This window comes from Dryobates pubescens, chromosome Z (assembly GCF_014839835.1).
Source record: "Dryobates pubescens isolate bDryPub1 chromosome Z, bDryPub1.pri, whole genome shotgun sequence".
NCBI classification, from domain to species: domain Eukaryota; kingdom Metazoa; phylum Chordata; class Aves; order Piciformes; family Picidae; genus Dryobates; species Dryobates pubescens.
Genome location: NC_071657.1, coordinates 55,307,291 through 55,333,289, shown reverse-complemented (window position 1 = coordinate 55,333,289; position 25,999 = coordinate 55,307,291). Strand labels below are relative to the sequence as shown.

The following is a 25,999-nucleotide window of genomic DNA, read 5'->3' as shown; positions in this document are numbered from 1 at the left end:
GTGCTCAAGCACATGATCTATTAATATTTCTTTTGGGGAATTAAAATCAGTTATCTTTGCATTGTAATAATCTATTTCTGTGCTTAGGAATCGTGCAGGTCCTTGTTTTACCAAGACAAGGCATCATTGTGATACCACCACAATACTATTTATCTTGTGATAAGCAAGATAACCACTCGCAAAGCTGGTGTTGCATCTGTCTCAGAATCACACAATTTATGAAATGTGAAGTGCTGTGCAGCAGCCAAAAATTTAGGAATCACACAATGTTACGGGTTGGAAGTGACCTTGAAAGATCTAGTCCAACACCCTGCTAGAGCAGAATCACCTAGAGCAAGTCACACAGGAGCATATGCAGGTGGGTTTTCAATGTCTCCAGAGAAGGAGACTTCACAATCTCTCTGGGCAGTCCTGTCCAGTGGTCTGTCACCCTCAGAGTGAAAAAGTTTCTCCTTACATTCTTGCGGAATGTGCCTGGCAAGCCCCCATGCCTGGAGATAATTCAAGGTGAGGCTCGACAGGGTTCTGGGCAACCTGATCCAGTTGAGGATGCCTCTGCTTACTGCAGAGGGGGTTGGACTAGATGACCTTTGGAGGTCCGTTCCAATCCAGACTAGTCTATAATTCTATGAACCTCCTATGTTCCAGCTTGCACCCACTGTCCCTTCTATCCTTGGACATCACTGAGAAAAGCCTGGCTCTGTCCTCTAAATATTTGCCCTTCACATATTTATAAATATTAATGAGGTCACCCCTCAGTCTCTTCCTCTCCAAGCTAAAAAGACTCAGCTCCCTCAGCTCTTTCTGGCTCTGTGCTGGACTCTTTCAAGCAGCTCCCTGTCCTTCTTGAACTGAGGGGCCCAGAACGGGACACAATATTCCAGATGCAGCTTCACCAGGGCAGAGAAGAAGGGGAGGAGAACTTCTCTCAACCTACTAGCCACACTAATACACCCCAGGATGCCAATGGCCTTCTTGGCCACAAGGGCACATTGCTGGCTTGAGATCATCCTGTTGTCCACCTAGACTCTCAGGTCCTGTTCCCCAGAGCTGCTCTCCAATACATTATCCCCCCAGCCTACAGTGGTCCATAGGGTTGCTCTTTCTCAGATGCAAGACTCTATACTTGTTGTGGTTGAATTTCATTAAATTTCTCTCTGACCAGCTCTCCAGCCTGTCCAGGCCTTGCACAGTCTTCAGGTGAGTCATGTGAGCTGTCCCACCAGGTCTCTGTAATTGCCACCAGATCATAACCCCTCATCTGCTTACAGATTTCTAACTCCTCCAGTTTATTCCCCATGCTGTGCGCATTCATGTACAGACACTTCAAGGAGCAAGCTGAACATGCTGATCCGACCCTAGGGGTGGTGGAAGGCTTTCTGGTCTTAATACTAGAACACCCCACTGGTACAAACAGTACAACCTCATTCTTCTTTGAATATAGTTTAAAATTCTAGGAATGAGTGCTGCTAATTCTTGTCCTAGAACCCTTTTCCCCCAGCAAGAACACGCTTCCCGCTTATTATGAACTGCTGTCTTATAAAATCATCCATGATCAAAGAACCCAACGCCCTGTCTGTAGCACCAGCCAAGGAGCCAGGTATTTATGGACTGGATCCCTCTATTCTATCCTATGTCATCCTCTGCAATTGGAAGGTGGGAAGAGAAAAATAACTTGCACCCCAGACTTTTTCATCACCCATCCCAAGGCCTTGTAGTCTCTCTTCATTCCCCTCAGACTATGGGATGCAGCCTCCTCCCCACCGTCTAGAAGATCAGTAGTGAGTAGTAGTCTGATGCTCGTGACAGACTGGGGAGTTTCCTACAATATCCCTGATTTGGGGTCCAGGTAGACTACAGACTCTATGATGTAGGTCAACCTAGTATACTGGGCCCTCTGCTCCCTTTAGAAGTGAGTTTTCAACAACTAATAACTTGTCCCTTCTTCCTTGTGGAAGAGGTGGTTATATGGCTGGAAGGTCTGTTTGACTGTGGTAAGGTAAGACCTTTGGTATAGGTTGCTTATCATCCATATCCCCGGGAAATGTAATGATGAAATCTCAGGCAAAACAGTTCATGCAAATAATTGTCAAGGGACTGAACACTGTCATTTTTTTCAAAAGAGGAAAGAAAGACTTGGCATCATGTCAGGTATCAGTAAGGGAGGGAATGAAAGGACAAGACCACTGTTGACAGGAAAACCAGAAAAGGTTAGAGTAAAAAGACTGTCCAAAAATTGCAAGAAAAATCTCACTGGTATAAGTGGAATTGAAGACGGTTCCTTGAAGCAATGCAAGCCCTGGAGAAGGTTCAAAATTTCACAAGAAAAGGTAGTCACAGATTTGGTGTGGAATAAGGACAGAAAAATTAAATGCTCCTTTTCTTTTACCTTGTTTGGATCTGTATGACATGTCATGCAATTTAGACCTGCAAGGTCTCTAAATAAGAACTTATTGTATCAGAACTGCTTGTAACAGTACTTCACATCAATGGATCAAAAGCAATCATTGGTGTACACCAATGGGTCACACACCAAGATAAGCACTCTCCCCTTTGTTCCAATGACCAGCAGGTTCTTCTAGAACATCTGGTTATTGAAGATGATTAAGCAAACATTTAGCAACAAATATCAACAAGGTAATCAAAAGTGAGAAGAAACATTATTACTACATGCAATAGTAACTGCAACCCAGCAAAGAGCCTTTTAACTTAACTAAAATACAAACTAATTCATATGGAAATTAAAAACGCAGCTGGATGAGATGGTGTTTTGGAAAGCAGTAACTGAAAGGTTTTAAGGTCATTGCATAGAATAACATGACCATCAACATAAAACTGCAGCCAGACAGAAGATACAATGATGTCATTTAGACACACACAAGGGACAACTTGAAATAAGAAAATTATCTTCTTGATAGCACTCATAGAACAAACATGCATACTTTCTTAAATAATCTGACATATATCACATATTCAGTTCCTATTGCTAAGGTTGTAAAAACACTTCTAGCTCTTCTTCAACAGCGGCAGTAATTTGAATCTTCTGGCTCTTTATTATAATGCCTTGGTGATACACTGAGGCTTGAGACATAAGATAAACAACAAAATATAATAGTTCCTCCTATTGAAACACTGTGTTGGTTAGAACATGGCCTTAGAAAGTTCACCAGTTACTAAGTTTTAAGTCTAAGGAGTTGGGCTGCAGAATACTAGTTTCCAGAAGGCTGTGGAAACTAAATGATGATTACCTGAGAGCAAGTCATCCAAAGTCAGACACTGTGTGAATTTAGCTTAAGCAAGCCCAGAAAATATCCAATGCTGAAATTACACACTTGAAGTTAATGAGATCAGCATGAGTTAGAGTAGGACTGCAAGTTGTAATAGTTTAAGGCATCATTTAATATGCCTTACTGCACACATTTCATAATTATTTGCAAAGCATAGCGCTAGAAATAAAACACATGGAGCTGTTGAATAAAGTTACTTATAAAAATATATCTTGGGGCACATGAAACAGGAAATAACTAATTTCTAAGTTCAGTAATTGCCATCACTACTACACAAATTAAGTGCAGTATCTTGTGCTAGATGACAGACATTAATGTTACTGAACTTTCGTCTCTTCAAAACATTGACTCTTTGAAGAAAGGAGACAAATGAAAAAACACACCAGAGAAAGAGTAAACCTCATTGCTGTCCTCCACTTGTTTTCAGCATGCACACATACACATGGGAAATCCTTTATTCCAGTTGTATCTGTGAATTTGGTCACTGACTACTACAAATCAGTGTACCTGCCTATCATCTCAGTAATCTACATAGGCTCATCATGTCTTCAGGTTTTCTTTGAGAAAGTGGTCATGGGCCAGACTTACCTTTCCCATATTTATAGCTGCCTAGAAACTATCACCTACAGACATGCAGGGTTTATTCATGTCTTAGAAAAGTCTGCCTTGTTGAAAGGTTTTAGTAAATAAAACAAAACAAAACAAAACAAAAAATGTATTTCCTCTTTCCAAGATTGATAAATGGAGAGCATCTGTGTCCAGTTCTAGGCCCCTCAGTTTAGGAAGGATGTTGACTTGCTGGAGCGTGTCCAGAAAAGGGCAACAAGGTTGGTGAGGGGCTTGGAGCACAAGCCCTATGAGGAGAGATTGAGGGAGCTGGGGTTGCTTAGCCTGGAGAGGAGGAGACTCAGGGGTGACCTTATTGCTCTCTACAGTTGCCTGAAGGGGGGTTGTAGTGAGGCGGAGGTTGGTCTCTTCTCCCAGGCAACCAGTACCAGAACAAGAGGGCACAGTCTCAGGCTGCGTCAGGGGAGGTTTAGGCTGGAGGTTAGGAGGAAGTTTTACACAGAGAGAGTGATTGCCCACTGGAATGGGCTGCCTGAGGAGGTGGTGGGGTCGCCGTCACTGGGGGTGTTCAGTGCGAGGCTTGACAGGATGCTTGGTTGCATGGTTTAGTTGATTGGGTAGTGTTGGATGATAGGTTGGATATGATGATCTCGAAGGTCTCTTCCAACCTGGTCTATTCTATTCTATTCTATTCTATTCTATTCTATTCTATTCTATTCTATTCTATTCTATTCTATTCTATTCTATTCTAAATAGCTATTCTCAAATCTCAAGAGTAGTTTGTGTTTATTTAAAACTAGGTTTTAACTTATATTCCAGTAACTTTTCTGTGTCTTGCAAAATAAGTACTAACTACTGCATTCTTGTCATTATCTGTAGGCACCTACTTGAAAAATTCAGATGTTGAGAAAAATGCACATAAATCTATTTTTTCTTTTAAGATGTATACCTTTTATGCTTTAAACTCAAATAATACCATCCCTTTACAGTGGCTGTATAAGAATATCATCTTAATTCAAACAAGAAAACCATTCAGTATTTTTTTTTCATTATTTTTCTGTAATTCCAATTCAATCAAATAGCATAATTATTTATTATCTCACTCATTAAGTAATAACCTCAGAATTACTCTTCTGGGTCTTGGTATGGATCACCTTATCAATTAGTTTAGCAGGCAGGCATGTATTTTTTTCCACAGTCATCTTTGAAATGAAAGTTAGCTTTTTATGGCACTTAATTAAATACAGTATTATTTCATATAATATACATGATAAACAATAGATGAAAGTAAATATTTCAGGATACACTATTACTCACCTGCAGAGTAGCTAGTGGTCATGATAATGCTATGGCAATATGGTAGAAAATCTTGATGTATAAAGGCCAAGAAAGTCTACACAACAGATCAATATCTTCAAACTCCTTTAAGATTTTAGTATAATCCTGTGGTCCTAAAGCTGATAGTGAGCTTCATAGAAACTAAAGAAAACAGAATCCTTTGTCTTTCACTGGGGGAAGAGCTTACCACAGTCAATACATTGCTGCAGTCTCTGGAGATTCTATATCATAAGTCGTGGGAAGAAGGAGAAGTGCCATGTATCCCAACACTGACACAAACCAACACAGTGCTCAACTGATAATGGAGAGGGCTGAACCATCTGTCTCACCCTGTCTTCCACAACTTCCTGTCTCCCCACAATGACATATATTCCTTGTAACCAAAATATTGATTCAGGGCTTTTTAATAACAGATTAAATCCCAGTGAAGCAATAAACTTCTTCCACAAAAGCCTTCTCAATTGATGAAAAGACAGAGATGGAAGAACTGATAAACTAGTAAGTCATCATTTCCTTTCAGCAATCCTCCTCCTTTATCAAATGAAACTGCTAAAACTAAAGATCAAAATCTGCATTATGAAAGGGCAATTAATACATCCATAACCAGAGAACAAAAATTCAAGGAAAGCAATTTCCTCTGTAATGGTGAATAGTTGACTTGGTTATATATATATATATATATATATGTATGTATGTATATGTATTTTGTCTATACAGGTAAGTTAAAATGTATCAGCCAGGGAAAGCTTTATAAAATTTACCTAAACAGAGCTGCATTATTCTGTATAAATAAATACTATTTTCCACATTAAAACAAATTACACATGTTACAAACAGGCATTTATTATCAATAAAGAAAAAAAAAGACCTCCAATGCTCAGTCCAAGATCTTTTTCCAGATGGAAATAGAGCAATAAGAGCACACTACAAAAGGGATGGAATCTAGGAAGCACAATTACAGTAAATGTAAATTCTTGATTTTGCATACAAGGTATGTTTTGCCCACGTAAACTACACAAACAGTAGTACATCAGATTGGTGAAGAATGAGTATTGGATGCAAAGCAATGACACTTTGTCCTGGAAGAGGCATTAATAAGCCAGCTAAATGTTTGAGCCACCGCACTTTCTCCTCCCTCTCTGTTGCAGGGTCTGGATTGAGGTCAAGGAGCCAATAGGCAGGCGCCATTAAGGCTGCCTGGAGGGGATGGAAGCTGGACTCTAAACCTCCTATTTCAGAAAGGCAACTGCATGTGTCAGACACTATGAGAGAAGGCATGTGCAGTTTGCTCGCCATATAAACATTTTGAACTGATTGGCGGGATTTGAATGGCTAATGTGCCATTGGGCTGTTCAGTTTTCAAAAAGGGAATTTATAGGGGAAGATTTTGAGAACCCGTATGTTCGTATGTTCATTGTTCTTTTCTCTCACCTCTCGTCTTCTCCCCCACTGTTTGTTAATGGGATTCAAGGCAGCGACAAACACCTACTTGCTCCTGTCTTCAAAGCAATTATCTTTTCTTGTCCTAGCAGTGTAGTGCCTAGACCTTCGCCACACCCGTGTGTCTCTCTCTCACTTCCTCTAATTTTGGATACTGCTCTTTTGAACTATAAATATGAACTCAGGACATCACTTCGTTCAGCAAAGGTTTTGGTAGTTAACAGTTCGGCAGTCCATGAGTAAGTTACGCTAATGTACCTGGTTATTTCTAAGGTTTATAGCTTGTTTACCTGTTGGTTAGCTCCATTGTGAACTTGAGGTGGTCCATCTCACCACCTGAGGCAACATTGCTGTTTCTTTCGCATGTATAAGAAATGTCCAGTTTGTTCCTCTGTACTCCAACTTCTGATTTTTCTAGACTGTTATTCTACCATTTATTAGCCTTATATCAAGTGTAATTAACCTACCATCAACCAGGCAATGAACCTGAATTAAATTGGCTTGGAAAAGTCATTTTTTACATCATTTTTTATATTTAATAAATAATATCCATATCTTCTCATATTTCTGGCTTATCAATTTCATATAAAACTAAATCACACTTCTTAGACAGTCTCGGCAATTTTCACCCCACCTGAATTATCAGGTAAACAGCTGCATTTGATTAATGCATTACAATTTATGTTACTGTCTAATACACAGGACTCACTTGGCTTCTTAATGTAGGTACAATGGTAGCATTCTTTATCTATTCTAAAATGCCAGGTAAGCCTGTACATGGCATAATAACAACAATGCATTTTTGTTTCAGGATAGAGTGACATGCTTGACAATCGTAATTGTTATTAACCAGACACGTATTTAGTAATGTACTTCAAGTATATTATACAACATACACGACAAGCTGTATGCTACACCCCTTGAATTATCATTATGTCTCTGATAATAAACAAAGTAACTTTGAAGCATAAATAAATTCCAATATAAAATGCGTGGGAAGAACTCTTTCATCAGAATACAACAGTTACGCTTAGCAAAAACTGTGAAACCTGACAAACCTCTTACCTATAAAATCAAAATCAGGTAACTCTTTCCTTCTATGTATTCTAAATGAATCCAGAAATTTCTTGCTATCATATACTGTCTTAAGTCAATACTATCAAGTACTTCATTTTTGAATAATAAAATTCTTTTGACATCATGTAACATTTATTCCAGAGATGACTGTACACCCAGTTAATGTCTTCACCCTAACTATGGGTTGGTAGGCTTGTTATTCCATTGCTAGGGCAGTACTGACTCTCCACAGATTAGGGAAGCATCCTGTATCTGATTTTGAGTTAGAATGAAGATTTTGATTTACCATGGTCAAAAAAATATTGAGTATATAACCACAGAATAACAACCAAAAAAGACAAATCATTGATCACTCTAGTCAACTGCATCACTTACAAGCCTAAATCTATTTTCTGAAAGTTTTCAGATTGGAAGTTGCTGGACAAACTACCTGTAACATGCTTCTCTGAATCTGTCAGGATCCACAAGGCTCCTCTTCCACAGATTTCAGTATAAAGAATGGAAGAAGATGAAGTGCAACTTTTGCCTAAATATTTTAGCACTACAGAGTTTCTTTGCCTCTGTGATTGTTATCTGTTACAGCGTAACAACAATTTATGCCAGCTTTGTTTAGAGTAAGCTTTTTGTTAATTTCCAAGTATTTGTTTATTTCCAAATATTCTAAAAAAATCACTCTGACGTCAATATAGCTCTGAACAATCTAATGCAGTGGCAAAACAAGAAGAGGAGAAACAAATACTTTTTTAAAACTGCAAATCAGGTGTTCACCCATCTCCAGGATAGCAGGGCTCCATCATGCATAATGGTGATTTGTGAAGACTAATGTCTTAACTTTGCATGTCCCTCCTCTTGCTTTTTATTCCCCTCAACTTTATATGGTGAATATGACATCATATGGCCTGCAATATCCGTTTGGTCAGGTGGCATCAGCTATCCTAGCTGCATTTCCCCCACAACTTCTTGTGTATCCCCAGCCAACTCAGTGGGGGAAGGGGAGTGATGAGAAGCAGAAAAGGCTCTTCTGTAAGCACTGCTCAACGAAAACATCTCTGTGCTATCAATGTGGTTTGTAGCACAAGTCCAAAACTGCCCAGTATCAGGTACCATGAAGAAAATTAACACTTATCTCAGTCAAAGTCAGTATAACAGAGAAGCTTAATGCGCATTTAAGATATGTTGTTCAGGATTTACAATTAAAAACAGACAAGACAGTACGTGAAAAATGAACTAAGGGAAATATGCTATTAGAAATGATCAAAGAATGCTCCTAGTCCTAACATGAGAAGTCTGTGATTCCAATATTGCTCTTTTGAATAGCTACAAACAATAGAGAAACTTTCTAAACCACACCACTTCCCAAAGCCAGTAATACACCTAAAATAGCAAAAGGTAAGCAAATGAAAGAAAGGAGGTAGAGAAGTTCCTTCCAAAGCAACATGATCCTACTTTGATGTTTAAGCCAACTTAAAAGCTGGTGCTACTCCAAGTCAGGGACTGACTGGATAATTGCCAGATGTCCCATCAAACTTAGATTATTTTTTCTATGTTTCTAAGCTTGTGTATTGAAGAACAGAACTTGATGATGGAAAAGCATGTTCAGGGAAGCAGTAAATGCACTATAATGCGCCAAAAAGAAGCTAAAAAGGCAGAAAAAGGAGATAATGTTACTCTCCTTCCTCTGCCCTTCCCCATTCCTTTGGAAAAAGTCAAGTTTGCAATACACAAGAATGAAATGACATTACTACTTGTTTAACATAATAACTAGACCTGCCGCACCTTTCTATGCATTTGCCACTGGGACTGCAGCCAGGAAGACAGAAGGCCCTGCATTCTATCCTGACAACAAAAGTTTCTGTATGTTACCTGTAAACTGAAAGGTACTTTTTCAAACAATGCTGTATATGCAATTTCATCTAAATTTAACTTAAACAATGGAATTCTATTTGCACAATTATAGTGTAAATTCAGTTTTTCATCCAAAAACTCCTATTTTGCCAATAGAGAAGCTCTATTGATTTTCTTTCAGACTTAAAATACACTAATGACAGAATCTAACTGAAAATATCTAATTAATTTCATATTTTAATAAACATTCAAATTGCTACAATTTCCCAACTTACATAGCTCCATTAGTGTAGACAGTGTCACTTCCCTCCACATATTGAACCTGGGTTGGGTAGACATGCTGTACCTGTTGCACAGTCTGCACCTGCTGTACCTGAAAACAAGAAAACCAGAACTTTGAAACATTGTAAAGAAGGATCAAATGCTCCAATGCAACTAATGGCTTCTAAACAAATGGGGTACCTCTGTCCTCCTAACTACTAAAGGTATGTCATTGCAGCAGCAAAGATAGAATAGAATAGAATAGAATAGAATAGAATAGAATAGAATAGAATAGAATAGAATAGAATAGAATAGAATAGAATAGACCATACCATGTTGGAAAAGACCTTTGAGATCATCAAGTCCAACCTATCATCCAACACTATCTAATCAAATAAACCACAGCATCAAGCTGTGTCAAAGGCCTTGATGAAGTCCAGGTAGACTACATCCACAGCCTTCCCCATATCCACCAGGTGGGTCACCCGATCATAGGAGGAGATCAGGTTGGTCAGGCAGGACCTGCTCTTCCTAAATCCATGCTGGCTAGGCCTGATCCCTTGGCCATCCTGTAAATGCTGTATGCTATTCTATTTTGTAATATTCTACTTTAGTATCTCCAGCTGTGCTGTATTTTAGGAAGTTCTGTAAATACACATATTTTTGTTAGTCTTTTATATAATTGACTCAGACTTAAAAGGAAAATGTAGACTTCTGCAGAAACCTCCCATTAGATTGTGATTAAAATTTGAATTCAAAACACCTATAATTAGCCTGACAGAAAATCAGATGTTTCTGTCCATTAACAGCAATAAGAGAAAACATGATGGTTGGAATATCTACTACAATCTAAAGTTTTCTGCTTCCCACATGAATAAAGATATAAATGAACAAATATACCTGAAAAACTATTTACCAACCTCAAAAAATATGGTTTAAAGATGCTTTCTAATTATTAAAGTAAGGTACAGCTGTGTACATTTCCTCTCCTAACAACACTTAGCTCAGAACAACTCAGTTCTAAAGTCAGCACAAAAAATTCTGATCCAAATTATGCACATTACCAGGCTTTAGAACAGTTTTAATTAATTAATAATAATAAATAGCTGTATTGTGCAAATGTTTTCTAAGAATTAAGCTACATCTATTTCCATCATCTTTGACTTTGTAACTGGATTCAAATCACAATTTCATGGAACTAGCTTGATTTAAATCCACTCAAAGGAAGTTATGCCCGTAATTTTGTTACCTCTCCTTATTCAAAATTCCCCCCCAAAAGCCATTGACATCTCTAATAACTGGCTAAAATACATGCTTTATATACGCTTTATATATGTTTTACTGTGAAACATATAGGCAATGTACTATGATAGATTTTATGTTTTACTCTAAAAGTATTTAATTCTCTTGGGCAAGTCATGTTCTACTGAGCACCAAACTGATGTACATATTGCGAAAGCATCTTGAAAGCAGACTTTGTTCTTAAAACCAGTACTTTGTCACCTGCTGTGTATCGTATATGCTTGTTTTTCTGTGTTGGTAGGTACAGCTGGGGAAGCACTATGGAAATGATACCACCCCTAGTATGAATTCCATATTCTCAACCAACTTTTCCCAAAATGCACCCCATTTCCTATTTGCACACATTGGATATGGCTTATTCTCTATTAAAAATGCCCACACTGTTTTTCTATTAATAAAGGAATTCCCCCCTCTCCACTGCATTCTGACAAAATGCAACTCTATAGTAATGGTACAAACAGAACATTAAAAATGTCATTAAAATTTTCATATCAGTACATGCAGGTCACATTCACATTCTATACAAGATATTATTTTCTCCCGTTATTCTTGGATATAAGCTGCTACCATTTAAAAAATAACAGATTCAGCACAGTGCATGACCTTTATCATAGAACTGGAAGAATACTGCAGGGACAAAGTCACACAGAGTGTATCAAAGCTCAGTGTCTATTGGATAGGAAAATGATGAATTACAAAATGTGTTTATTTTCTGATTTGGAACAACAACAACAAATTAATTTACTATAAAACAAAATATTAAAAATGCTAATATTTTCACCAATTAATGTAACATTTTAATGTAAATTCTTTATTAACCTAATAGGCACTATTACTGGAAATGTCATGACTATGCAAATACAGAAACTTATTTTTAAATTAGTATTTAAGAAAGCACAGTGCTATTAAAGCATTTTAACTATGTCTGTATAGCAAAATACTTGACCTTTAAATTTTAACAATGAAGTTTTCCCCCCTAACACAGTAAGAAAAAAGTTTGGGTAAAAAGTCTGTTTGCTTCTGCTACTCTGAAACTCAGTCCCGCTACAGTTGATTATAGTGCCTAAGGAAGGAAGCTTTAGTCACTACACTGGATTGTGATGTACATAACAACCTTAAGCTAGAGAAAGTTACATGTCAGTATATTTCCTATCAGGCAGTGACAAATAAAATAAGTGACCTTTGGGACAGGCTTGCAGATGAAAATTCTGCCATGCTGAAAATCTTTGTTATGCGGTATCTCCAATATTAGTTTTTATTTCCTATTTTTCTAGATTTTAGGAAAAATGTCTTCCTGAGAATTAAATGTATCACCTCTGGATTTTCAGTGATAGGAAGAAATCAAATGCATATACCTACTCTCTATGAGCACAAAATTATTTGAGAAGTTGGTTTTAAGGAAAAGAATACACTACCAAGAAAAGAAAATCAACCTTTTTTTGGGAACTAAAAACAAATATATATTCTTCTTTTTTATTTCTCTTTTTCTTTGCACCCTTTATTCAGCTGTTGAAAGAACTCTGTAAAGAAAGTTCTTTAGTTTTTGGGGCAGAGCAGGAACCAAAGACCACAGGGAGAATATTCAGCAGAGACCTAAACCTAAATGGCATTCTTGCATTAAAAAAATACAGCCCAAGAATTAAACCATTTCTCCTGGAAACAGAAATGTTAATTAAATATTGGTAGTATGCAAGTTCAAAAATATTCTGGGGCAGACTGGTAAGATAGTCATTGTAAAAGTTGCTATTGTCTGGGAGAGAATTAACTGACTTGTACAGGAAATAATGAGTTAAGTGGGGTCAGACAGAAGATCTTTAGTTCCTCTTGCTTCAGTGAGTCTAGCCTGAAATGAATAGCTGGAACAGGATTAGAAGTCGGCAGCTGAAATGTTCCAGGAGAATAAAAGGCAAAAGAAAAATTATTTCAATATACATGTATAATTCCAATTACTAGATGAAGGGCGGGGGGGAAGTATTATATTTTAAAGTATACATCAGAGAAACAATTGAGGCAGAAAGTTGTATCTGTCTATGGGAGTATGTCAACATAAATAATGTGCATAAAAGCATACTGATAAAAAAGTGCTTATGTTCAAAATAGTACTAAGCAAAGAACAAAACAACAGGGCAAAATACAGCAGGAATTTCAAGTTAAAAAACATAATACTATCAGCTGTGCCTATGCAAAAGACTTAGCTGTGCATAATTTTCCGTTCTCAGAGATAAAAATATTTGCACCTTCATTAGTCTGGATTACTTTTGGCAAGCAACATATAAATAGCACACGCCACAATATTCTTCGTATATTCATATTTATATAAAGGCTAATATCAGTGATCATGTTTTTAGTATGCTAAATATGAATTTGCATTAAGAGCAATTTTTATTAGCAAAAGTCTGCCATCTCTAATAAATGATACAATGCTTTGTGATGGCCACCATGAATGGTGAAAATGAAGAAAGGCTCTGCTCAACTTCTGATATATGGGTATACTTTCATAAAATAGATTATATGACTAGTTTGAACTTTATTTCTCCAATCCTTCCACACTGCATGGCATAAATAACAAAGCAAAGTTAATTCTGAATGCTTAGAAGCTTTCTGCACTATGCTAAAAGAGTGTCTCTTGAAAAAGCAATAATACCTTACTGAAAAATCCCACTATCTGAGGAAACAAAAGATAAAGAAAATTCCTCAGGCTATTAAAATGGAATTTAATTACATTTCCACCTTTTTGGCCTTATTCTTGTTGCTTTCTGCTTACATGTGGACATTTTTGTCCCCTTACCATTTCCTTCTCTCCCATCTCAACAGTGACAACTGCTGTGCTGCATGAAACCAGTTGCCACCATGTCACTATCACCACAGGGGAAGCCCAGGATTTCACTAATGGTACCTTTTTTCCTTACTTTTGGAGCATCACAGCAGTCTCTTGTGGGCTCCACATTTAGCTATATGCAAAATAAGAATTTATTTTAGCTGAAAATATCATATACTACCCTTTAGCTCCTTACAGGAGGATACTTCAGCACAGAGCTGTAGGAAGAAGGCTCTTTATCAACTATTCCATTTATTCATCTTGCTCTTCTTCAGGGAAAAAATATTTTATTTTGAAAAAGATGCATTTTGTGAGCACAAATGAAAAATAGATGCCACAAACACACCCCCAGATTAATGAAGGCATGAGTTATCTTATTAAGTATAGTGTATGTACAGGAACGGAAACATGGGAAACAGAAACCTCATCAGGAAAAATTAAACTGCTTTAGTATTAATAAAAAACATATTAATCCAAAATGGCATTATTCAGTAAAAGTACTAATGAATTACTGCAAACATGATAAAAGGCATGTGAAATGGATGCATATATAAATACACTTAAGTTACAGTATCTTTGAATTTAACAAAATTCAAGAAGTGTCTTATTATTTTGGTAAATTACATTCACAATATAACCCAGATGTGAGCATTCACACATGTTTTGCATACAGTTCACATTATTTATTTCTCATAAACCACAGAAAAAGTCAAAACCTTATCTTCTATACCATGCACCTAATACTTTCCCTCCAACTTTGAATACCGGTAACATGCAGAAATAATAAACCCTGCCTCTGCCATCAGGAGAACAATTTCATGGAATTAGCACTTTCTTCTGATTTTCTTTAACCAAATTGGCCCATTCCTATCAAATTTACATAGTGCTCATACTAACTTTAGGCAAACGAAACCTATATACAGACAATCCCTCAGGGCAGATCACACCCATGATTTCCTCAACACGCTGATTCTTTCACATCTTCAGTCTTCCTTTTCTCCACACCACACATTCACTTCTGTAATCTATCCTGTCTCTCTATAAAATCTCCCCCACACTGCATCTTTCAATCACTGAAATACTATCTGCACTGAATTTCCCAACATTCTTGTTACATCTTCAATCCCTGCAAAATTTTGAACAAAATCTTCTTTCCTGGCTGGGTTGATCCTTCTGCCTTTCCTTTCTGAAACATTATGCTGATTCCCAAGGTCACTGTCAAAAGTTAACTGGAAAAATACAATCTAATATCCCCATAGTGAAAAATAATCCAAAATAATTATGGAGTATCCAAGGAAAGGAAATACATATAAACAGCAGCAGTAAAGGAGATGTATGTAAGGTTGGCAAGGTGCAATTTGACATATTCAGGTAGTGCAACAGAAAAAAAATCCAGTTTCCTATGTTCATTAAGGTATAATCAAGCAAAACCCCTCAACAATCTACTTCTGGGCTTCTGTGTTTTAACAGGAGTATTACATTAATAAAGGACAACTGGAATAACTTCAGAAAAGATACCAATAACCAGTGACAAATATTAATACATTATTTACATGTGAAAATAAGGACTTAATTAGATAATCGGTGTTTTCAAAAAGGTAGAAACTTTGCCAAACAAAGTTTATAAAACACCAAAGCCCTGCTCATTCTTCCATTGCTTGTGACAAAAACAGAACAAAAATGCATAGAAGATCCTATCCTTACAGTTCAATCAATCCAATTATTTGAACTACAATACTATAAAGTATTCTATATGCCACTAACTGGTCACCAGTCTTCAATCCCTTAACACTTATCAGTAGTTCACACAGATAAAATTCAGTGCCTGATATTAGACCTTCATATGTATATCCTATTTGGTTAAAACAAGCAACTATGTAACACTAACAAACTGCCATTTTTTACACAGAAAGTTGAAACTACAATTACTAAACATCTGTCATCACAAAAGACTAAAAAAATCAGACAAATTATCCAATAGTATTTCATAGTTAAAAATAAGTCTTGCACTTCACAACACTTACAAAAGAGTTATCCAGACAAAAACTCCTCCAAAGGTGAGCTAAGTTCAAGCATCATGGAAACTTCAATCAAAACCAAATATGGTACTCAAAAGCCTCTACCCTAATCAATATTCAAGTAAAGAGAGCAAGCGAATTATTTAATCGTTTGAATTCAGGAGAAAGTATTTTAAACAATTACTGATTCACTAGTGAATTCTGAGAAAAATCAAGCATTTAAATAAAATGTATCAGGTTCCAATTCAATGCTTTTCTGGATTTTATTTTTTTTTAAGCAAGCTTGCATTGTAAAGGTTCCTGAAGATACAAGCAGAAACTATAGTCATGTAACTATGTGGCATTATAAATTGGGTCTGTACATCAGGAAAAAAAATGTACTACTGGCTGCTATAAAAGTCTTCTTACTTCCCTGGCAAGTGCACATCATGAAGTGTCATACCACAAGTATTTTCATGACATTGTGCAAAGATCTGCAGGGATTCAAGCGCAGAGATGCAAAAGGATAATGCTTTTTATCGTACATTTATACTGCACTTACTTGCACATCCAAATGAAAGGAGAAATTATATAGCCAACAATATCAGAAACATATTTATTATTTGAAGGAAAAAATGTAACTATTCAGTAACACAAAGTAAATTTCTATGAGCTATTACATTAATTCTGTAATAACCTACAGTTAGAACCATGTATGCAAACTAGTGGTGCTTATTAGGTGCTCTGACTGAGAAACAGATCTTGAATACAGCTTGTCCTTTATCTGGCTACTTTACTTTCAGAAAAAATAAATCTGATAAAAGCAGAGCAGAGAGTTCATTTAGCAGCCTTGTACAAAATTAGCTTCTTCACCACACTGAAAAGAACTACCCTGCCTGAATGATTGTTTTTTTACATCTCTGAAAAACTAACAGCCACCTACCTGCTGCTGCACCGGTACTTGCTGTACTACCTGTGTGGGCACAGCTGCCTGGCCAGCCACAGATGTCTGTAAAGTCACAGTCGAACCTGTATCCGACCCAGTCTCTGGTGTCTGCATCGTGATCTCTGAATAAAATTAAGATGTAAAATTAAAAGGTTATTTTATTTTTTTATCACTTACATTAGCACACTAACTTATTGTTTATCTCTATTTAGATCTAAAAATCAGCTAATACCAACGGTGGTATGAGCCAAATGATTCCCCCCCCCACTTTTGGCATATGCATTCATACAACTTAGTTTTTATCTTCCTTTTACCTTGCGCATACTCAAAATATCTTTTTTCACATGTGCAGAAACATATTATCAGTTCTTTAAGTTTTGTCACTTTAGGGGTAACTCAAAATATCAGCAGCAGATCTTCTCAGCTTGTATATAACTAGTCATTATTCAACCCCCTTTTTTCTCTGGCTTATAAATTATGCTAAAAACTCTGCATCTTCAAATTCAAATTTCTGGCAGGCCACAGAATGATGGCCTGTAATCTGGAAAACAGACTCTGAAAAGCATTTAATGAGTCATGATGAAAAAGCAACTCAAATAACTTTCAGTATACAGCATTAAAGCAACCACTTTATCTGAGAAGCAGCGTCTCTTCATATTAAAATCATATAGCAATACATACACGGTAGAAAACTGCCTGAATTAGTGGCCCTGACATTCAAATGGGACAATCAAAATCTGGAGATGGTTTAGGAATCAAGAGTGCCTTACAAAGAAAATGTCAGAAATACAGCTGAGGATGACTTATGACTTCATAGGTAACATAGACTGAGAACTACAGATTCTTCAGTTTTGCACAGGAAATTTACAAACCTAAACTAGTTAAAAATCAGGAATTTCAACCTATTTATTAATTTCCTTTCAGCAGTGGATGACTAACCAGTGAAAATAATAACCAGAGGAAGGAAGTTCTTCTTTACCTGGTACCTTCAAAACAGAAGATTGTATGCTTCTGTGAAAGATTACAGAAAGCAAATACAAATTACATGTCCATAAACCAAATACTCTGTAATCTAAAAAGTTTACTGCCCTTAATCTCTATTAATCTGTATTAGCTACAGAATTCTTTGGCAACCTGAAGAACAATATCATTAAAAATGAGTTGCATTAGCATGCATAATAGAGGAGATTTTTATGAAAAAATAAAATAGAATACAATACTCAGAACACTCTGTGTAGGTGATTCATATTTTAACTGAACAGACCCACATGGCTGACAGGGAATAAATGAAACTCTAGTCCCTCTCTTGCCCCCTAAATAACAACCTCCCTCCCAAAAAAGTCTACAAAACCATAACACAAAATGCATCTGTTTAGGGGCATATCAATATACAGTAGGAGGAATTAATTGCTACACAAAAGAATTCTCAGACCCTCTCAGAAAATTCAGTGTTCTCCTTGCTTAACAACAACAAGCTTCACTTTCAAGACACCTGGAATGCATTGAGGTCAACTTCTTAAGACAGGTAATAGACAGCCCTACCAGAGAGGATGCAATACTGGACCTGATGGTCACCAGTGTGAGTTAGCTAATTGGCGACATCAAGACTGGAGGCAGGCTAGGCTCCACTGATCACACACTAGGGGAGTTTACAGTCATGAAGGGCATGGGTCAGGTGAAGAGCAAAGTTAGGATCCTGAATTTTAGAAAACAAACTTCTGGCCTGTTCAAGGAGTCAGTAGGACCCCCCAGGAAATTGCCATCAGGGACAATGGAGCAGAACAGAGCTGGCAGATCTTTAAGGATGCCTTCTATACAGCACAAGAGCTCTTGATCCCTAGGTCCTCAGGCAAGGCAAGAGACTGGCATGGCTGTGTTAACACCTGCTGATCAAATTAAAGCAGAAGAAGGAAATTCACAGGCAGTTCAAGCAGGGACAGGTATCCTGGGGAGAATACAGGCATACTACCTGCTTGTGTAGAGACAGAGTCAGAAAGGCCAAGGGGCAGCTGGGGCTGAACTTGGCAAGCTGTACTGAAAATAGCAAGAAGGGCTTCTACAGGTATGTCAATCAGAAAAGGAGGGTCAAAGAATGTGTACTCTCCCTGATGAGAAATACTGGTAAACTAGAAACAATGGACAAGGATAGTAGGGTTTTTTTGCCTCAGTCATCAGTGACAACATCTCTGCCCACACCTCCTCAGTTAAGGGACCACGTGTCAAGGATCTCAGGAGCAAAATCCCTGCTACTGTAAGTGAAGACAAGGTTCATGACCACCTGAGGAACCCAAACATACACAAGATGCGTCTGAGTCCTCAGGGAACTAGCTGATGTACTTGCCAAGCCCTTCTTCATGATATTTGAAAAGTCCTGTCAGTCAGATGAAGTCCCTGGTGACTGGAAAAAGTGAAATATTGAATCCATTTTTAAACATTGAGGAACCCTTGGACCTACGGACCTGTCAGCCTCACCTTCATGCCTGGGAACAGATTCTCCTAGAAGCTATACTAAGAGACAAGAAGGCCAGGGAGGTGATTCAAGAAAGCTAGTATGGCTTTACCAAGGGCAAGTCTTGCATGACCAACCTACAGGCCTTCTATGATTGACTACATCAGTGGCCGAAAGAAGAACTATAGATGTCATCTATCTGAATTTCTGTAAGGCCTTTGACATGGTAGCCCCAGAACATTCTTTCCTCTAAACTGGAGAAGTATGGATTTGATGCATGGACTTCTTTGGTGGATAATGAATTGATTGGATGGTTCATCCAGAGAGTAGCCATCAATGGCTCAATGTCCAAATGGAGATTGCTTACAAGTTGTGTGCCTTAGACGTCCATACTAGGACCAGTGCTTCATCGACGAGATATCGAGACCCTCAGAAAATTTGCAAACACCACACTGAGTGCTCTGGTTGACATCTCAAGGACAGGATGAAATCCAGAGGGACCTGTCTACTCACTAAGGGATAACCCTTCACCTTAACTCATTAATCATCTGTACTCTTTTTCTAGCTCATTACGTTTGACTTGGAAAATGCCTTCAAAATTGAAACTAAAACCCAGCCAGCTTACCTGAACAAACTTGCACTTATTCTTATATGTAAACCACACAAAAACATTAGTCAACTTGCAGATACTAGAAATTCAAAGCTAAACACCAAACAACTTCCTAAACCACCTCTCTGCTATAAAAGCACTTCTAGTCAGTTTCAGAGCACAATTAAATGGGACAGCTTAAGACATCTGTTCCAAAAAAAGATCATTTTAGATACTGTAGCCCCAACTGGAAGCAAAAGTGAACAGCTGAAAAGAGTTTAAAGTAATTTATACTAGCCCTTAGCTTTACTTGACTGTGGTTTATTCATGGCTACAGTGCACAAACTTGACAATCACTGCATTGGAGAAGGAACGTTACTACAATCAAATACAGTTTTTACTGGTGAGAGACTGTTCCATATTGCCATGTATCTGTTAATTGCTGTGTCATCTCTGGCAGTACTTGATCATCACAGCTGCAATTCAAGATGCTCAAGAAACCAGAGCCAGGTACTCTCACCTAAATGAGAAGAGTAACATGTTCATTTCTTTGCAGCAGTTATGGTGGATTGTGCCTGCCTGACATTACTGTTAGCCCTTTAGGAAAAGTGAGTAGCTTCATTATAAAGCCAGGATATTTTCATTGTAAACCAGCTGTCAGCTACTGTGGAGAACTTTTGAAATGGGCAGACTGTGTGTGTCTGTGCCAGATGACAATCTGCTATTAGGTGCTGAGGGGTGCTAAACAGGGGTAGTCAAGAACTGGGTATTCTCTGCCCTGTCATGAAAGTGACTATATCCAGAAACATTAAGGAACACATGAGAGAAAATCCATGGTTAGGTGGGAGAGAACTGACACAGAGAACTGGAGACACCACAAATGGTCCTCTGGGCCTAGGTCCAGCCCATGATGACCCAGCTGGCACTACTACACTCACCTACTGTAAAGATTTGAACCAGAGTAAAACAGGTCAAACTGAACCAGCAGCTTAACCTGTTTTCCCAACACAGACGTGAGGGAAAAAACCTAGGGATTGAGGCCAAAAAAAAAAAGTGAGATAAGAATAGAATTTACTGATCAAAATCAGAAAAACACAGTACAAAATGCTCAATTACCTTAGTCTACGTGCAGAAAAAGCACAGTGTAAAACACCAGCAAGCAGAAGCAAGCCAAAAGCCCAAGTCAGAAAACTAGTACCCGTCCCTCCTTGTCCCACTGCCATCCTAAGGGAAAAGACCAAAACCCAAGAACCCAGAACCAGCAACTGGAACAGGAAGCCTCCTATGTTGCATTCTATACTTCAAGCCCGGTAATACTTTGCTCCATTTGGCAGTTTTAATTTTTTTGAAGATGGCATGACTGCAGCATGGTATGAATAACAGCAGCAGGTTCAACTGAACCCATGACATTCTCCACCCCTTATTCTACACCATCTGCATCATGTCAGCAGCAATTAACATCAAACAATAGACATCATACATAAGTCACTCTCCATTCTCAAAGTGAGATCACTTAGCAGTACACATAAGACTGCTTACTGCAGATGCTGTGGAGCTCCACTCTGTTCCAGTACAGACTAGATCAGCCCATGACCAGTCCAAATGGTGGGGCTGTGTTTCCGCCCCTGGGGCAGTCAAGTCCAGTGACTCTTTCTACCCCTCCAAGTGAAAGTAAACTGTGGCTTCATTCCAGTGATCAGCTTCCAGCGCATGCAAGAGTGGAGATCCCTCTGTCACACCAGAAATGCAGATGGGCTCCACCTCTTCAACCTGCCAAGACAATGGTTCCGTATAGTCCAATAAACCCAGTTGTCCCTCCCCTCCATTTGGAGGCAAGGCTCCTCTAATTCTGACTGGAATCACTTGCATCTTTTAAAGATGTTTTGTGAGTCCTTTCAGAAGAATCAGAAGCAGTATCAGCTTGTCTGCTCTTCTTGGGTGATATTCCACTGGAAACTGGTGCAGCATTCCTTGGGGAAGAATTCTGCTGTAATTCACATACTGATGACTTCAGCTAGGACTGAAATGGGTTTTCCATCCCAGTTCCTCATGTCCTCTGCATGGTCACACAAGTAAAACCATAGGGTACGCTGTGGTGCACACCCCCAGATTCTCTCCATCAGATAGGGGAGCACCTGCTCCTCATGACTGAAACATACGACCATACAGGTGGGGAGTAGAACATGTTCTTGAGTTGATGGACCCCTGGGACAATTTCTTCACAGCTGAAAGACAGGCCTGGAGAGAGAATGAGAAGGCTGAGGCCTTCCGTTTGCTTCATCCAATCTTTGTCCTTGGCCATCTTCCAAACGCAGAGATAAGAACTAAGCAAGCAGCCCTGGCTCTTTCTGTTGTTGCTCTGATGGCCCTTACTTGTCCTTATCTTTTGTAAGACAAGCTGCTTTCCCTATATGCTTCTTTTTACATACAGGGGGAGCTGGTACTGGCACAGGCTGATTCTCTGCTGTAGCCATGTCTGGTGGCCCAGAGACCTTCTCTCTCTCCAGAGCACTCTGAATACTGAAAAGTTCAATACGCATGTGCTAGTCCCCACCACGCTGCAATGAGTTCTTTCTCTCAAAAATTCCCAGGCTGACAACAGACTTTTTCACCAGCTTGTCAAGATTTTGCACTTGCTCAGGGGTGAATTTCCAAACCACCAGAGGACTCCATTGCCCTAAGAATTTACTCAGACATTCCAATACACCCTGACACTCATCATTATTCAGCATTGGGGCAGATCTCTCAGGATATTCTTGAGAAAGTCCTGTGTTGCTCTGCAAAACCCCTGGCTTTCTGGTATCCAACACAGGAGCACCAGAGCTTCAAGCCATTCCCCTGAGAACAAAGCTTGTCACTGGAATGAATAAATTCAAAATGCCAGCACACTGGAGCCAGCTGCGAGCAGAAATCAAATACCCCAACACAGTGAACACAGCACAGGAAAGAAAAGGAACGGGAATGGAAGCAAAATTTGAAAGATTGTCAGGGTACATCTGTGTCCATCCCACGCATGAATTTGTTTAGAATAATATTTTGGTTTCCTTTTTACACCCAATAGTGATTTATTCATATTTTTCTACTTTTCTGCTTGAAATCTGCAGCTAACGTCTAAAAGGCATAGCCTAACACTGCAACAATCCACCCCTTCTAGAAAAATTCATTGGCTGTTAATACTATCCATCTAATCTGAAACAATATCTGCAATGAGGAAGCAAAGTTCACAGTCCATTCTGGCTGTTGTCAGATGTAGATGACAAAGAAGTCCAAAAACCAACAAGAAAACAGTTTGTCTCTCTGCAGACGAGGCGAAGAGAAGGAACAGGGACTCTCAGTTGACTCAGGGCTCTTAGGATCCTTATGGTTCACGCACTGTAGATTCCTCATGGATTCTTCCTTTGGGTGCAATGTTGTATCTGTACAACACTGTGAATTTAAACTCCCTCGGCTAAAGTTAGATAGTACGGGATGTGGACTATCCACTTGATGCCGTGCTCTTTGGCCCAGTTTTTTACAAGATTCTTTTTGAAGTGAGTTTTATTGTCTGACTCAATCCTCTCTAGAGTTCCATGTCTCCACAGGACTTGTCTCTTCAGACCAAGAATGGTGTTGTATGCAGTTGCATGTGGAACTGGCTAAGTTTCCAACCATCCAGTGTTTGCTTCTACCATAGTAAGCACATATTGCTGACCAGATCAAGAACGAGGTAGAATGATATAGTCTGTCTGCCAGGCCTCACCAGACTTATACTTGGGCCATCGGTCACCATACCACAAGGGCTTAATTCACTTTGCCTGCTTAATAGCAGCACAAATGTCACAGTCATGGATGACTTGTGTGATAGCATCCATGGAAATGTCTATGGATCTGTCATGAGCCCACTGGTAGGTTGCATCTCTGTCTTGATGTCCTGATGAATCGTGAGCCCACCAAGCTAAGAACATCTCACCTCAGCGTTTCCAGTCAAGATCAAGATCAGAGTCCATGTCTACTTGAGAAACTCTCGCAGATAGATCTACCTGATGGTTGTGCTGCTGTTCCTCAGTAGCTTTGCTCTTAGGAATGTGAGCATCAATGTGTCTCACCTTCACTGGAATTCTCTTGATTCAATCAGCAATGTCCTGCCACAGGTCAGCTGCCCAAATAGGCTTTCCTTTTCTCTGCCAACCATTCTTTTTCCAGTCCTTTAGCCAACCCCACTGAGTATTTCCTAGCAGCCAGGAGTCGGTGTAGAGAGAAAGCTTTGGCCATCTCTCACATTGAGCTACGTCAAGAGCTAGCTGGACAGCTTTTACCTCTGCAAATTGACTGGATTCTCCTTCTCCATCCTTTGCTTCTGCAACTTGGCGTGTTGGACTCCACACTGCAGACTTCCACCTTTGCTTGTTTCCAACAAGATGACAGGAACTGTCTGTGAATAAAGCATATTTCTTTTCATCATCAGAAAGGTCATTGTAAGGAGGAGCTTCCTCAGCACGAGTTACTCTCTCCTCTGGAGGTTTAGTACAGCTAGTGCCTTCAGGCCAACTTGTCATCACCTCCACCAGACCAGGTCTCTCAAGATTTCCCATTGGAGGTCTCTGTGTTATCAGAGCCTCCACTTGGACCACATGGCATCTGTGGCATGATGTGGTGTTGAACCTTTACCTTTGAACATCCAATTCAAAACTGGCAATCTAGGAGCTAGAAGTTGTGACTCAGTTCCAATTACTTCTGAAGTGACTTTTACTCCTTGATAGGGAGCTAGAATCTTGCCCATTGGAATGGGCTGCCTGGGGAGGTGGTGGAGTCACCATCATTGGAGGTGTTTAGGAGGAGACTTGATAGAGTGCTTGGTTGCATGGTTTAGTTGATTAGGTGGTGTTGAATGATAGGTTGGATGCGACGATCTTGAAGGTCTCTTCCAACCTGGTCTGGTCTATTCTATTCTATTCTATTCTATTCTATTCTCTGTTGGAGTATAATTTGCCTCTGAGCCTCTGTAGCCCTGACTTCAGAAACCAAGAGGACATCCACATGTCTCACCTGGAGCTCTTTGCCACAAGAACCTGCAAGATAGATGCTTGAACTGTGAACCCAGCCTTGAGGCAACCTGTTGAAAGTGTACTGGAGTCCTCTCCAGGTGAAGGCAAACTGAGGCCTGCATTCCTCTGCCATGGGAATAGAGAAGAAAGCATTAGCAATGTCTATGGTAGCATATCATTTGGCTTCTTTGGATTTCAGCTCATACTGGAGTTCCATCGTGTCTGGTACCGCTGCACTCATAGGTGGAGTTACTTCATTCAGGGCACGGAAGTCGACTGTCTCCCTTCTGCTTTCACACAGGCCACACTGGACTGGTGAAAGGTGAATGAGTTTTACTGACCACATTCTGACTTTCCAACTGACGAATCAGATTCTGAATGGGCAACAAAGAGTCACAGTTGGTTCTGTATTGTCTGTGATGCACAGAATGAGAAGCAACCGGCAACTTCAAGTCCTCTATCTCATGTTGTCCCACAACAGCAGATTCAGCAGAAAGCTCAGGCCTAATAGACAACTTCAATTTTTCTCCATCAGTTTCCACAGATGCTACTACAAAAGCCCATTTGCAACCCTTAGGGTCTTTGAAATGCCCTTCTCTCAGAAAATCAATTCCCAAAATACAAGGTACATCAGGTCCTGTCACAACAGTATGTGTCTTCCACTCTTTACCAGTTAAAGTTATGTCACCCTGTATCTTAGTCAACTCTTGAGATCCACCAGTGACTCCCAGAATAGTTATAGGCTCTGATCCCTGATCATTTGATGCCATTATGGTGCACTGAGCTTCAGTGTCAACCTACTTCTGAAATTTTGAAGTGCCAGGCCACTGGATGTACACATCCCAATAGATTCTGTTATCTCCATTATCCCTCTGCTCCCCCTGGCAGGAGGCAAGGCACTCCTAATTATGGGGAATACATCCACATGTGCAGTTAGCACAGCATCTAGTGTCAGAGTTTGAATCACTGTTGGAGCTATTAGAATTGTTCTGGGAAACTGAGGAAGTAGCAGCTACCATTCTGGTATTGCTACCTTGGATTCTGCCACTCTGCAGTTCC

At 39.1% G+C, this 25,999-nt stretch overlaps 1 protein-coding gene across 2 annotated transcripts in view; it reads right to left on the bottom strand.

The window, feature by feature from the left end:
• The window catches only part of RFX3 (regulatory factor X3), a 127,634-nt gene that overhangs the window by 41,443 nt on the left and 60,192 nt on the right, over positions 1 to 25,999 (bottom strand). For both annotated transcript variants that reach the window (XM_054179028.1, XM_054179029.1), the window contains exons 2-3: positions 16,876 to 17,000; positions 9,830 to 9,927 (exon numbers count right to left, since the gene is read on the bottom strand). In XM_054179028.1, the coding sequence (XP_054035003.1) occupies positions 9,830 to 9,927; positions 16,876 to 16,992 (215 nt within the window). In that variant the 5' untranslated portion in view covers positions 16,993 to 17,000. The remainder of the gene's footprint in view (positions 1 to 9,829; positions 9,928 to 16,875; positions 17,001 to 25,999) is intronic.